General features: G+C 44.0%; 1 protein-coding gene across 1 annotated transcript in view; it reads left to right on the top strand.

The window, feature by feature from the left end:
* ZNF414 (zinc finger protein 414) overlaps positions 1-13,568 on the top strand; it is a 32,506-nt gene extending 18,938 nt beyond the window's left edge. The window contains exons 6-7 of the mRNA XM_066574186.1: positions 11,364-11,516; positions 13,104-13,568. Coding sequence (XP_066430283.1) covers positions 11,364-11,516; positions 13,104-13,174 — 224 coding nt within the window. The 3' untranslated portion in view covers positions 13,175-13,568. The remainder of the gene's footprint in view (positions 1-11,363; positions 11,517-13,103) is intronic.
* The last annotated feature ends 2,482 nt before the right edge of the window (positions 13,569-16,050 follow it).

The following is a 16,050-nucleotide window of genomic DNA, read 5'->3' as shown; positions in this document are numbered from 1 at the left end:
CCTCATAAGGTTTAGTGAGATCATCCAGATATCCACAGTAGTTTGCAACATTATCGTTTCGTGCTAGTACCCTTCATCAAGCTGCATGACCAAACATATACGTGCCAACATTAGAAGAACAGACGGAAAAAAATATACACACAGACTTTTAAAAATATAAATAACAATGTAGCAAAACCTGAGGTGCATACATTGTTATTAGATGGACGGTCTTGTCACCGGAGGCCCTAAAAGTGGTTCCCCCCCTTGGCCTATAAAAAGATCTCGGAGGCTCCTTGTCTGCAGTGACCTCTTCTTCCGCTTGTGTAGAGCTTGTTGACCACTAGATGCCTCTACGACGCAGAGAAGAGATTTCACCCCGTTACCAGAGTCTGAGAGGGGCGCATTATTGGGATGTGAGAAGGTGGATAGTCGTATCCACAAATTGTCCCCAACCCAGAGACAGGTGGCACCATTGTTACACCCCTGTGTCTGTCAGAATCTCCAGGTGCTTGGCTGAAGGATATTTGGTCTCTTTGCGCCCATTATGTATATGTCCTTTGATACCCACCCACTGTCGCCTCCGTCTGCAGTGGTGGAATTGGGTTGTCTGCAGTGACAAATCCAGGTTTGGTTTGGGCACTGGGGACGGCCGTGTTCGTGAACGCCTCAATCCTGCCTTAGCTGTGGAGTGGTGGCCTCCAGATCATCACAACACTCAGTGCCCCCTAGTGGTGGTACGATGGACAATGATAGCTCAGGAATATGTCCAGGACATCCTGTAGCCACATGTTTCTCTCATGGCAGCTTCCAAGAGGCAGCAGGATAATGCTCGGCCGCACAGACAAGGTCACAGGAAGCCCCCACAACATTGTCACACTTCCGTGGCTGCCCAGTCACCACAGTTATCGCCAATAGAACATGTATGGGGCCATCAGGGATGCCAACTTCCGGAGCCTACGAGTTTCCATGAGCTAGAGCAGTGTTTCCCAAACTCCAGTGCTCACAATTCAGGTCATGTTTTGTGGATTTCCTCAGTGTTGCACAGGTGATGTAAATATTGTCCGTGCCTCAGATATTGCCACAGGTGTTCTCTGTATAGGATATCCTGAAAACATGACCTGTGATAACGTATCACACCTTGTATCCAAGCTAAAGGTGGTAGAACAGGGTACTCTAGTCTCCATACCTGCCCGTATCACATCTTGTATCCGAGCTAAAGGCGGTACGACAGGGTACTAGAGTGTCCCTGCCCACCATCATCACATCTTGTATCCAAACTAGAGGCGGTACAACAGGGTACTAGAGCCTCCATGCCCACCATCCTCACATCTTGTATCTAAGCTAGAGGCGGTATAACAGGGTACTAGAGCCTCCATACCCATCATCATCACATCTTGTATCCAAGCTAGAGGCGGTACAACAGGGTACTAGAGCCTCCCTACCTGCCCATATCACATTTTGTATCCAAGCTAGAGGCCGTACAACAGGGTACTAGAGCTTCCCTGCCTGCTCATATCACAAGCTAGAGGGGGTACAACAGGATGCTAGAGCATCCATGCCTGCCTGTATTACATCTTTTATTTAAGCTAGAGGCGGTACAGTAGGGTACTAGAGCCTCCATGCCCACCTCCATATTGTAATCACTTACTTATATCAACGTTACAATCGCAGAGAGAAAGCTTCATCCTGACAACTTCTAGTAGGAGTGTATATATATATATATATATATTTATTAGTGCCAAGGGGGTTTCTTCTTGCCTGCGGATCGCTGGCCTCTCCATCCGAGAAATGATGCACCTCACGCATGTAGGCATCACTCCAGGAACAGGAATTTCTTTTAAACTTGCGCCTGCCAGCATTTATTTCAGCATCACAGCAAATCAAATGTATACGGCATACAACAGTTCACGTTCAAAGTCCAGGGTTTACAAACCCATAGGGTCACCATCACCAACCCTGCCCAGGGAGTCTGGAGGCTGTCCTCCTCTGTCAGACGCAGTGACTGGCCCAAGCATCTACACAGGATCTCACAGGTCCAAATGGGACCTCAGGCTTTCAACCCTTCCAGCTCTAATGAGCTGTTACGCTCTTCTATGAGTCTGGCAGGATCTACTCCTTTTATATTAGTTCTTGCCCCACACATAGGTCTTAAACCTTGTTTTGCAGTATCAAAAGTCCTGTCTGTAGCCCTCTGCAGGCCATCCTGTGTACCGCATATCTACAATATATATGTGTATATATACACTCCCTCTATGGGAGGGATGTTACTGACAATGAGCATATCTATATACCCCTTCTAGGGGAGGGATGTTACTGACCATGAAGTGAGAGAATTTGATTACGTACATAAAATTTGGACACTAATTCTTTTACGCTTAGAATTGAATAATCGAGTTGGGACCTATTAACTTTTCATATTTATGACATAATCAATGCTCGTGCCAAATTTCCCGTTTCTATGACATTGGGAAGTGAGAGATTTAGATTATGTACGTAAAATTTGGACGCTAATTCTTTTGCGCATAGAATTGAATAATGGAGTTGGGACCCATTAGCTTTCCCTATTTATGACATAATCAATGCTCGTGCCAAATTTCCCGTTTCTTTGACACCGGAAAGTGAGAAAATTAGATTCCGTACGTAAAATTTGGATGCTAATTAGAGATGAGCGAACGTACTCGGATAGGCACTACTCGTCCGAGTAATGTGCCTTATCCGAGTACCTCCCCGCTCGTGCTGAAAGGTTCGGGAGCTGCCGCTGCTGACAGGTGAGTCGCAGCGGGGAGCGGGGCAGAGCGGGCGGGAGAGAAGGAGAGAAAGATCTCCCCTCCGTTCCTCCCCGCTCTCCCCTGCAGCTCCCCGCTCCGTGCCGGCACCCAAACCTTTCAGCACGAGCGGGGAGGTACTCGGATAAGGCACATTACTCGGACGAGTAGTGCCTATCCGAGTACGTTCGCTCATCTCTAATGCTAATTCTTTTGCGCATAGAATTGAATAATGGAGTTGGGACCCATTAGCTTTTACTATTTATGACATAATCAATGCTCGTGCTAAATTTCCTGTTTCTATGACACTGGAAAGTGAAGAAATTACATTCCGCACATAAAATTTCGACACCAATTCTTTTGCGCTAGAATTGAATAATCAAGTTGGGACCCATTAGCTTTTCGTATTTATGACATAATCAATGCTCGTGCCAAATTTCCCGTTTCTATGACACCGGAAAGTGAGAAAATTACATTCCGCACGTAAAATTTCGACGCCAATTCTTTTGCGCTAGAATTGAATAATTGAGTTGGGACCCATTCGCTTTTCGTATTTATGACATAATCAATGCTCGTGCCAAGTTTCACGTTTCTATGACACCGGAAAGTGAGAAAATTACATTCCGCACGTAAAATGTGGACGCTAATTCTTTTGCACATAGAATTGAATAATCGAGTTGGGACCCATTAGCTTTTCCTTATTATGACATAATAAATGCTTGTGCCAAGTTTCCCGTTTCTATGACATTGGGAAGTGAGTGCTTTAGATTATGTACGTTAAATTTCGACGCTAATTCTTTTGCGCATAGAATTGAATAATCGAGTTGGGACCTACTAACTTTTCCTATTTATGACATATTCAATGCGCGTGCCAAATTTTAAGTTTCTATGACATTGGGAAGTGAGAGATTATGTACGTTAAATTTCAACGCCAATTCTTTTGCGCTAGAATTGAATAATGGAGTTGGGACCCATTAGCTTTTCCTATTTTGGAGATAATCTATGCTTGCGCCAAAATTCATGTTTCTACGACATCGGGAAGTTGGAGAACTTTTGGCCAGTCAGTCAGTCAGTCAGTCAGTGAATGATTCAGTGAGGGCTTTCGTCTTTATATATATACTAGCTGATATACCCGGCTTCGCCCGAGTTAATTTGGTACTGGTGTTTATCTGGTGTTCACACGGAAAATCTTATGAAGTCGTGGTTACTTTAGAGATACCGAGGAAAAACATATGTTCACCATTTTGCATAGTTCTCTGCGTTACCCAGGAAACACCACGTGGAGGCAACCATGTGACGTTTCCTTTACCGTATATAAAATGACATCAGGAAGTGAGAGAATTAGATTACGTACATAAAATTTGGACACTAATTCTTTTGCGCTTAGAATTGAATAATCGAGTTGGGGCCTATTCACTTTTCCTATTTATGACATAATCAATGCTCGTGCCAAGTTTCACGTTTCTATGACACCGGAAAGTGAGAAAATTACATTCCGCACGTAAAATGTGGACGCTAATTCTTTTGCACATAGAATTGAATAATCGAGTTGGGACCCATTAACTTTTCCTTATTATGGCATAATCAATGCTTGTGCCAAGTTTCCCATTTCTATGACATTGGGAAGTGAGTGCTTTAGATTATGTACGTTAAATTTCGACGCCAATTCTTTTGCGCTAGAATTGAATAATCGAGTTGGGACCCAATTTCTTTTCCTATTTTGGAGATAATCTATGCTTGCGCCAAATTTCATGTTTCTACGACATTGGGAAGTTGGAGAATTTTTGGCCAGTCAGTCAGTCAGTCAGTGAATGATTCAGTGAGGGCTTTCGTCTTTATATATATATAGATAGTTCGCATGTTGCTAGGAGACCAAATAACAAAATGAATAAAAGGAAGCTGGAATGCGGGTAAAAGGCAGTGCAGGAGGAACATCCCATTGTCCATCGCCGCAGCCGGGGTACTCGTATGGGCAGAGTCATTGCTCTCTCAAGCTAAGAGAGCAGTGTCCTGTTCTGAAGGCTCTAAGCGCTCACCACCACAAAAGCGCAAGAGAATGTCGTCTGGGCATTAACCCTTTGTATAGAAGGGTTTTTCCAGAGGGTTGGGCAATTTTCTGACGTAATCACCTGCTTGCAATCTTTTTTCCGGGCGGGCGGTACACTGTGCATCCGCATACATCCGTGCGGAAAAACCATTGAATCTGTGATCATCCGTAAATACTCGCAATTCGTTTCCGCGATGAATTGCAGGTCTTCCGCGGTGGAAATCCGCTTGTGGAATCTCACCAGTTCGTGTGCAGGTGACCTAAGTGTGGTGACCAAAATGCTCCATACCGTCTGTAGGTTGGGGTGGTGATTTAGGGCTGGTTTGTGACCAAACTTGGACAGCTATTAACGAGGTTTTCTGGTCCGAAGCTATTGTCCACTGCTGAGAAGGAACAGAAACCTTGTGGTACGAAAACCAAGGTGATCTCCGTTTCACAAGTCGAGCCTTTGGGTCTGTCCGGGGCTCCGTGCCAATGTACGTTTCAGCATTTGAGACAGAAGAGACGGAGAGTGGGGGCCGTGGTTTGACAAAATGTAAACTGAGCCTTAGGGCTCATTCACGCAGGCGTACTGTCACCGCGTATTACACACACGTATTTCCCAATATGCAGGAGAGATAAATCGCAGCATGCTCTATTTCTTCACTTATCATATGCATAACCGTGATGCGTCATCCCCGGGTGTGCGCAGCGTCATACGTGGTCCCTGCCTGCAGGACATATCAGCTGTACACTGCGCGAGACTCGTAGCATCGTCCGCCTACGTTTCTGTGAACGAGCCCTTATTTGTAGCTCCGCCCCTTACCCATGATATTACCGGCATACGCTAAGATGAGGCTGCTTACGTATGTTGTTTCTAAAACAGGGTGAATGACAAATATGTTGCCGGCTGATGTGCTGATTCCATGATCATGTTTTATTTAGAATCAGTCCGGCTGGCTAAGTACATAAATGTCCGCTACTGTTAGATGTTATCATCTATTTCAGACTGAGGAGATGTTACCGAGTTACGCAGTGTTTTACCACTGCAGAGCCGGCCTATTGCTGCGTATTTCAGCGATATTGTACTGCGCACGATAGTGTATCGCATACGTGCCGCCATGCACAGGCTGTTTGTTTTTCTTTAATTTCCTGTGCGATTACTTCGCAACAGCGTATATATACGCCGCCCATGCGCAGAGTAATGGTGTATAGGTGACGTTGATTACACGCCCATAGAAAACAATGGGCTCCCTTGGAAGTAATATGCGGCAAAATAAAACATGCTGCCTTCTTTTTTGCGCTTGCATGTTACATAATGCATACACGCAAACATCCCACAAGAAGGACCCATTGATTTAATGCTTAAATATGCAATGCATACACCTGTTTCATGTGCGTTATGATAACTTGGGGATTATCACCCGCTCGGGACCACCATCTTCTCCTGAGACGGTTGGCACCACTCAGTAAATCACATCCACAATGTAGTTTTCTCACTGGCTTCAGCAAACTTTATTGTTCATCTTCAGCATTTACATCGGACAGTATTCACACTGCATTCACAGGCTTCACAGCGCACATACCAAAGTAACACCTGCCGACTGGCCGCTGACAAACACAATATTGTACCTCTGAAACCACAAGTCTAATGCCCAACTCTACAGTTCCTTTTCCATAGTCCATACACTACCATTCCAGGAGTGATCTCAGGGGCATCTAACCTGCCCTCATCCCAGAGAGGGCAGCCTCCTGCCAACATGAGGGGAGTCACGAGCTGTCAGTGTGGCAGGAATCAACACTTTTCTTTCCTTCCTGCTGCAGCCACACAGGAGTTTTTTCTCTATAGTTTAGCAGAATGACCGATTTAGAGCCCTCTGATGGCCATTCTGCTAACTGCACTGTCACAGTACTCACTGCATATTTACGTAATCTCATTGACTTTAATGGGTTATTTCGGTCCATAGTACGGATCCAGACAGAACATACTGCGTTTTTGTCACACACATAAATAAGTGCATGAAAAACACACGTCTGAATACCCTCGAACCAATCGGTGGGGTTTCAGCTCTCTGTATTAATATGTCCGTATGAATGAGGCCTTTAACACTAAATGTAGAAAAATTGTAGTTAATGATCAACAATGTTAAAAAAAAACTATTTGTCCAGTTATACCTGACATTATTATACGCGACCTTACACAGGGCAGTACCGTCTCGTCACAGATCGGCTCTAGCATCTCGGTCTTTTCTGCCCATTTGGCCATCTTGTCTATTGCTGATCACTTATATTGTTTTGGTCAGACTAGTTTAGGGTGGTTTCACGTCTGCGCTGGAACATCCGGTCGCGGGCTCTGTCGCAGATCTGGCACAAAATACCAGAAGAATGTGCTGCATGCGGAGCTTTTTCTTCCAGCTAAAAGCGGGGCAGCTGAGTGGAAGCAGTCGGACCCCATTATAGTCATTGGGGTCTGTTCGCCGCTGTTCAGCTGCAGGGAAATTGGGCAATATCAGAAATGTTGTAGCATTATATATGAGGTGTAAACCCTGTTACGTTGAATGTATTATGAGGATAAATCTCCTTTATCATAAATTCTGCGCCATTCTGTTATCCGTGTGATCTTATGGCTTATTCAATTATCTGCCTTTGTTTTGATCCCAAGTTACCTTTCCGTTATTCTCTATTCCTCCACCTACCTTCACCCATTATTTATGTTCTATTCTTGGGATTGTTTGCTTCTGTAATTTCTGTATTTTTAGATTACTTTTTTTTTTTTACTTTTGATGTATAGAGATTCTAGAGCTTATTAACTCCTTCATTACCAAAGGTGTTTGAGGCCTTCCTGCACAGAGCAAAATTACACTTTTTTTTTACAGTTTCTTAGTTTACCCAAAATTGTTTTTTTCCTTCACTATCACACATTGGGCTACCTTTTTTGTAATGGAAAAATGGTCAGAAATAGGAAAAAATACAGCAAGAGTTCCACAGCTTGTAGTCCCACAGGACTTGGCGTTGGTTTTCAAGGGGTTTATTCTTCTGCGGCCAGCTCTCCTCATAGAGAGAAGAGAGGCCGCCACGGAAACGGCAAAACAATTGACATTCCGCGCATGTGGACATAAATTTTGCAAATCTCATCCACTTTGCTGTGTTAACCTGGGATAAAAATTTCAGGCGCAATTTCTATGCAGAAAGTTCCACCCCATATGAACCCAGCCTAAATGTTCCTATCATGCCTCCCTTCTGTCCTCCTGTAATATATATATATATATATATATATATATATATATATATATATATAGGTTTCCATCATGTCCCCCCTCTCTCTCTGCTCTCCTCCTGTAACATATATAAAGGTTTCCATCATGTCCTCCTCTCCCTTCTCTCCTCCTGTAACATATATAAAGGTTTCCATCATGTCCTCCTCTCCCTTCTCTCCTCCTTTAACATATATAAAGGTTCCCATCGTGGCCCCCTCTCCCTTCTCTCCTCCTGTAACATATATATAAGGTTCCCATCATGTCCTCCTCTCCCTTCTGTCCTCCTGTAACATATATAAAAGGTTCCCATCATGTCCCCCTCTCCCTTCTCTCCTCCTGTAACATATATAAAGGTTCCCATCATGTCCTCCTCTCCCTTCTCTCCTCCTGTAACATATATAAAGGTTCCCATCATGTCCTCCTCTCCCTTCTCTCCTCCTGTAACATATATATAAAGGTTTCCATCATGTCCTCCTCTCCCTTCTCTCCTCCTGTAACATATATATAAGGTTCCCATCATGTCTTCCTCTCCCTTCTCTCCTCCTGTAACATATATAAAGGTTTCTATCATGCCCTCCTCTCCCTTCTCTCCTCCTGTAACATATATATAAGGCTCCCATCATGTCCTCCCTCTCCCTTCTCTCCTCCTGTAACATATATATAAGGCTCCCATCATGTCCTCCCTCTCCCTTCTCTCCTCCTGTAACATATATAAAGGTTCCCATCATGTCCCCCTCTCCCTTCTCTCCTCCTGTAACATATATAAAGGTTCCCATCATGTCCTCCCTCTCCCTTCTCTCCTCCTGTAACATATATATAAGGTTCCCATCATGTCCTCCCTCTCCCTTCTCTCCTCCTGTAACATATATATAAGGTTCCCATCATGTCCTCCCTCTTCCTTCTCTCCTCCTGTAACATATATAAAGGTTCCCATCATGTCCTCCTCTCCCTTCTCTCCTCCTATAATATATGTAAAGGTTCCCATCATGTCCTCCTCTTCCTTCTCTCCTCCTGTAATATATATATTAGGTTCCCATCATGTCCCCCCTCTTCCTTCTCTCCTCCTGTAATATATATATATTAGGTTCCCATCATGTCCTCCTCTCCCTTCTCTCCTCCTGTAACATATATAAAGGTTCCCATCATGTCCTCCTCTCCCTTCTCTCCTCCTGTAACATATATAAAGGTTCCCATCATGTCCTCCCTCTCCCTTCTCTCATCCTATAATATATGTAAAGGTTCCCATCATGTCCTCCTCTTCCTTCTCTCCTCCTGTAATTTTTTATATATATATATATATATATATATATATATATATATATATATATATATGTTCCCATCATGTCTTCCTAAGTTTTGTTCTTGAGACCTTCCACCATTTCTGTAGTCGTCTTTGGACTTGCTGTATTTTATCCATGTCTTTCTGTAGATGAGGTCCCCAGAAGTGACCCCAGTAATCCAGGTGTGTCTCCCCAGAGCTCTATACAACGGGATCGCAATCTTCCCCTTTCTACTGGTTATACCTCTAGCTATGCAGCCAAGTGTCCTACTTGCTTTCTCTGTGGACTCAATTTATCAGAAATCAGAACCCCTAAATCTTTTTCTTCTGAAGTCCAAGATAGCGCAATATAGCTGGCAGTCCGGGGTTTTCTTCTCCCCAAGTGCATCATTTTACATTTGGAAATATAATCTGCAGTTTCCTTTGCTTTGACTTTTTATCCAGTAAGTCTGAATCTTCCTCCATGTTCAAGACCCACCAGGTGGTCAGCCCTACACTATGGTGTCATCGGCACACAGCCAGACCTCATCTGTTACACCTTCTGCTATGTCACTTCGCACATATAGGACCCCGGACAGACCCTTGTGGTCACCACTTGTAACTCCTACCTGTTCAGAATGCACTCTATTACCAACACTCTGATATCTATCCTCCTACCAAGTGCAAAGCCACCGGACTATCAAAGGACTAAGTCCAAGTTTCAATAATTTCTCTATGAGCTCTTTATACGGAAGTATATCAAAGTATGTATGTATCAAAAATCAGTGGGATTAGTTTGACATGATTGGCCCTCAGTAAAGCAGTGCTTTTAAACGGTCAGATATTAATTTTACTGCTACAGATGTCAAACTGCCTGGCCTGTAGTTGCCTGTAGTTCTTCTCTACTACCCTGCTCATGGATGGGTACAACATTGGCTGTTCTCCAATCATTAGGACCATCACCTGTTAGAAGGGACTGGTTAAACCAGTTAGATTAGAGTTCTTTAAACGCTCTGGGGTGGAGCCATCTGGACCCATCGCCTTATTCCACTTAAAATACAGAAGTTCGGCCTCCAAAAACTCTGGATGAGAGCCTTACAACTAGAGGGACTACCAGGCCCAAACACATTATCATCCTGAATACCAGCGTCTGGAAATACAGAACAAAAGTAGCTCCTTAAATGGTCCATGATGCCCTCGTCTCCAGTAATATTGTTATTATCCACATTTCTTAATTTTTGCAGTTTTTCCTCTTTTCTGTTACTAATATACCGGTCATATTTCTGTATATTAGTAAGTATATTAATGACAAAGATCTGTATATTTCTGTCAGTAATATACATTAGACTGAAGTAGGTTGATGGTTGAGAGATTGTTGCACCAACGCAGCTCTGCACATTTTAGTCCATATTGGCCGCTTCAGTTCTTCAAGCTGGTCATACCTGTTCAGTAATAGCTGGTAAGAGACTATTGGGCTTTCTGTGGATGTACTATGACTATCAGGTGGAAGTTTTAAGGATGGTCGACGACTTTCCAGACAATGCCGATTTGTCATAAGTCTGCTAAAATGTTCATTCATTGTTATATTTCACCCAACAGATGATGATTATGGTTGAGAACATCCATTTTGATCAACTTTACACTTATGTGGCCATACGCCTTCATTAGCTCCCAGCTTCCCCCAAACACATATACGCTTGGTTTGGCAAAATGCCCATGTGTTTTGCTTAGGGACAGTTGAGAAAGTCAGAGCCGGACAGCTCTGGTGGCCACTTATCTCCAGGTAGGACTAAAGGTGTGGTTGTTGAAATTCAATGTTGTCTGATGTTTTCTTCCTTGTCGGGAGGTCCCTATACACATATAAGAGTTGTCCAGTCCCACCGAAAGTGTCATGTTCGTACAACTGCAATCCTATGTTTTTGGAAACCTTTATATATTTTGCTACGTTTATATGGATATTCAAAAGACTGAAAGCCTGTAGAACCAACAAGTCCGATAAAGTGTGTACAGCAACAATGGTCATTCTATTGTAGTCTCCATTTGGTACATGACTCATATTTCTGGTTTCCTTGTAGGCCACACCGCCAACAGTCGCATCATCTGGGAGCACACACGGGGCAATTACCGCTGTATGCAGTGCAACTTCTCAACTCCAACTAGAGACCAAATGGATAAACACATTGAATTGTTTCATAAGAACCCTCCCTCAACCAGAATGAATGAAATAGGTTGGTAACTGCTTGAATATTTGCTGTTTCTTCACATTTTCAGACAATAACCCATGCAGACAGAGACAGAAGGTATGGGGAACTATTGATTATGGTGCACCATGCAAGAGGTCCACGGGCTCACATCACAGGCCCCTCACCAGCCAAGCCAGAAACCTACTGCACACTAATGAGGGGCAACACTTCCCAACCCCACCCCGAAACATCTGACTATGTATGGATTCTGGGATTCTGGCTTAGCTTTATATTCCCAATCATTGTTTTACAAACTTGTTAAAAAGTTGTACATTGATTTGAAGAAGTGCTGCCATCCAGTAGGTGGCGCCGCAGAAGTATTGTTCCATCTTCCTTATTTGCATAATTTTGAACTCAAATGTCTATTTCGTTACAATGAAGCTGACGCTTACACAATTCTATTCTCATTGGCCTGTGTTTAGAGAACAGAGGATGCGGGGTAGTTTTGAGGGAATTTTGCTGATCCTATGACTTCTGTTTAGAAAGGAAGCAGTTCAGTGTCAGGGCCCTTCTCAACATGGCCCCACAGTAATGGCGTGGTCTGCCTTGAGGTTGGGTACACCCAGGCTTGGACTGGCCTACAGGGGAACAGGTAAATCCACTGGTGGTTGCTGTGCCAGGAGTGCCTGCACCCCATCCACACACAGTGGTGGAAAAGGCAGTGTAATCGCACATAGATACATGACATCTTAGCCAGCCTTCCATAGAATAAACTAACCAGTCTTATGTATTTCTATGGACCCATAGACTGTCTGAGATGATATCTAACTGCAATGGAAGGCCGTCTATCATCCTCCCTTCCTGGGCCTTGCCTTCCTGATGATTCCTCAGGAGCCTCCATCACCATTCATCCTGCAGCCATGTATCCCCAGCTAATTCCACACCGTGTTTCATCAGTTTTTTGGCTTGAAAAAGACCTTTTGTAGGTCGAAACGTCGCCTAAATTTTAAACTATGAAACAATAAAGCATGTTCCTTTAGACAAGGAGTTCATCTTGCATCATTATATGCTGCCACCTTTTTTGCTACATGTATCCCCAGCTGAGAGCACCTAGCCGGGGGCTACTGAGAGGGCCACCAGGACAGGAACAGTCCAAGGAAAAAGACAGGCCTAACAGGTTTCCCCCTTTCCCTGCAGCTTATATGCAAAATTAAATCCCCATCTGTGAACCCATTTTTATTCTATAAGGCTGTTCGCAGACTTGTGAGACACCCTGCACTTTAGTGGAGACCATCTTGCATGCAAACACAACCATCTTTCCTTTGAAGTGTATTTAGAATGTGGCGCCTTGAAATTTGCAAGCAGGGATCAGGTAATATTTGCATGGAAATGTGTAGTGGGGCCCCCAAAATGAATGTTAGAGCAGGGCCCTCGGCCCCAGAGTCCAGCACTGGGTACCGCTGCTAGTAGAGGTGATAGCTGTCCATGCTACAAGTACTGAAACATCCTTGTAAAATGCCCAAAGTTGACATTTTAGTGGTCACAGCACCCTTTATGTTCTTAGTTTTAGGTATTTCTTGTCTAATTCGGTGTTTAACCCTTCAGTGACTGAGCTCTTTCTTTTCTTTCCAGATTATGATGTGGATCTTCTTTCCTTCCACTCCAAGGTCCCTGCTGAAATGGAATCCGATCTCTTACCCTAAATATGAAATATACCTGCTACAACCTGAATCTGTCGCGGTCGCCGCCCCAAGCTTCTTACGTACCTTCCTTTAGTAAAAGAAAAGCTTTTAAGAGGGACACCGGACAATAAGCAGTAGGACGTCTGCAATCGTATCAAAGACTCCCAGCGATAATCGGGCTTGTAGAGAGGAGCGAGGATCAGTCAGTGCATGGAGGCAATCACTCTGGACGTCCACCTCCATTCACCATAAACAGTCGTTCAGAGGTGAATGATTGCTTGGTCACACGGGCCGATCGTCTGTCATCCAATTATCGTTTATCATCCAGTCGCTGCCGCCATTTACGCGATTATCGCTCATTGTAAAAGGGCCCTGATTTTCAGAATTGGACCTACAATAAAGCTGTACACCTACACATTGGATATTTTACTGAAATGCTCTACTCTTGGAACAATCGGGGCAATTTGCTAAAGTTTTGTGAATTAACCCATTAGAGATCGCAATACGCCTTTTGCTGACCTCACTAATGGGAGGTGTCTTGGCTGACTACTGACAGCCAGGAAGGGAGAAACCTTATATCCTGGCAATTTAACCCCTTGAAGAGCCCCGTGTGGCACAGAGTGTTAGAGCAGCAAAAATGCAGTCCTAAGCTCTCGCTCATGACCTGAAGGTTGTGAGTCCAATCCCTGCTTAGTTCAGTTAGCTGGCTGAAGGTTGACTCAGCCTTCCATCCTTCCGAGGTCAGTAAAATGAGTATCCAGCTTGCTGGGGGGTAAAAAGATGACTGGGGAAGGCAATGGCAAACCACCCTGCAACTATAGTCTGCCAAGAAAACGTCACGATGTGACATCATCCTAGGAGTCAGTCATGACTCGGTGCTTGCACCAGGGGACCTTACTTTTACCTACGCCATAATCAATAGCAACTGCAGCATGTAGGTACCAATGGGTTCCCATGGCAGTTGTAAGCCTAACTCATCCTATTAAGCTGCTGTCATAGGCTTTTTTGCCTCCCAAAAAAAGCAATTCAAAAGTCACATATACCTCTTTCTGCAAAAAAACTGTAATAAGTTCTTCAATGCATTATATCTACCCCAGAGGGCGGTCATTAAAATATACAAATTGTCCCAAAAAAACAAGCCCCGTACGGCTGTCAACGAGTTATGGCTCCTGTATTGTGATTAGGAAGATCACTTGCTCTTTTAGTCTCTGAGGGGTTAAAAAGGTTGCAAATTTTGCCACGTGCCATGTTCGGGCTAAAATTTGCGACTTTACTTTACATTTGCTGCTTTTTAAAAGTGCTGAGAATAGAGTGCAGTGATTAGCGGATGTCAGATGGCCAATAACGTTCCGAAATGTAGTAAATTCAAGGCCAGGAAATGGGGCAAAAAATTGCGCAAATCTACGCCTGCACGCGGCTCTTGTACATTTGTCACAACCTTTAATAAGAAGCATGCACCTTTTAATAAATTTGGCGTAACGAACAGCAGCTTAGGCCCGACGGATGAAACGTAATAAATGTACCCCAAAGCGTTGACCTGACCTTCGCCTTCCTCTGCTGGTTTATTGGGAAGCCACGTTATTTACTACTACACAATACAAGAACGTTCGCCATGGAGATCACTGATGGCTCCTGGTTGGTTTTCATGCGGCAGGATCTTCCCGCTCTTCAGACATAAACATGTACATCTATACCTTCACAATACATGCTACATGCTAGGGAGGAAAAATGGGAAAATCAACAGCTGGGTGAAGTCTTCATAAATAAAATGGGTGTTTACATTAAAAGATCTTCTGCTTTATATTTTACGTCTATGGGAAAATCTTGTAAATTAACCCCTACTAGATTCCTTACTCTGTTTCGTCTAGTTAAACGTTCACGATATATCATTTAGATGTTAAGCAAAGTTCATAAAGAAGAGATATGGGCAGTTTTCTGTTATGGTGTGGCTGCCATTTTTGTAAACAATCATATATTTGTAGCCACTCGTGAGTTACCTTTTTACAGGCAAAAACACATTTTTCTATCACTGCAACTCTCACCTGATTGTCACACTCTGGAGGCCTCCACTGTATATTGCAGTCACTTCCATGCACTGCAGCCTCCTGTCTGATGCTTATCAGCCACCATCTTGATGCTGAGACTATATTCCCTGTTTTCTCTTTCTTTATTCTGTGCTATCAATCCCATGATGCATCAGCACAACATCACATGAGCAGCTAGAGCCAGCTAAATTTTTGGCAACCAGCTGAATACACTCTAAAATGATGCATCTGCTCACACTGTGTCGCCACCATCCAGATATCAGTCATCGACGTTGCCGCGCCATATGCAAGTTAAAGGTGGCCCACTGCTGCCAGTGATCCGGGCTCTCTGCCTGTCCACTGTTGGAAACTCCGCCCCATTCAGTGCTTAGTGACGCCTCCAAGTTCGCCCGCTGGAGACATCGTACCAGCACCTGCACTGCACTGAGTGTATCACTGAAAGGGAAATATAAAAACAGACAATCACAGAAAACGGCTACATACCTATTGATGCAGGAGGGCAGACGTGCATCACCTAAGCATGCAGGTAGCCAAACTGCCATATGAGGGAGCCAGTTACACCTGTGGAGGACACCGATGGGACAGCCGCTCACACAACCTCTATAGAGGGGGTGGCTGCTTAGTGCATACTCCTACACAGAGTAGTAAATGTAGGGTGTCGGGCCTCCTAAAAAAAGTGGAGCTTCAAACAGGCTAGCAACCTATAAGTAATGCTATATCAGATCAGCGGTCTGCCCTGCACCCTAAAAGGTGAACCACATTGGTAGTGGCACCCTGGGCTCCTCCGGCGTTTAAAAGCCACACTGCAATAGAATAGTACATAATAAATGCAAGTGTTTTGGCCAAAATCCA

The sequence above is a fragment of the Eleutherodactylus coqui genome, chromosome 7, assembly GCF_035609145.1.
Source record: "Eleutherodactylus coqui strain aEleCoq1 chromosome 7, aEleCoq1.hap1, whole genome shotgun sequence".
Classification (NCBI taxonomy): Eukaryota; Metazoa; Chordata; class Amphibia; order Anura; family Eleutherodactylidae; genus Eleutherodactylus; species Eleutherodactylus coqui.
The sequence above is the reverse complement of the archived record's forward strand: the minus strand, read 5'-3'. Positions and strand labels throughout refer to the sequence as shown.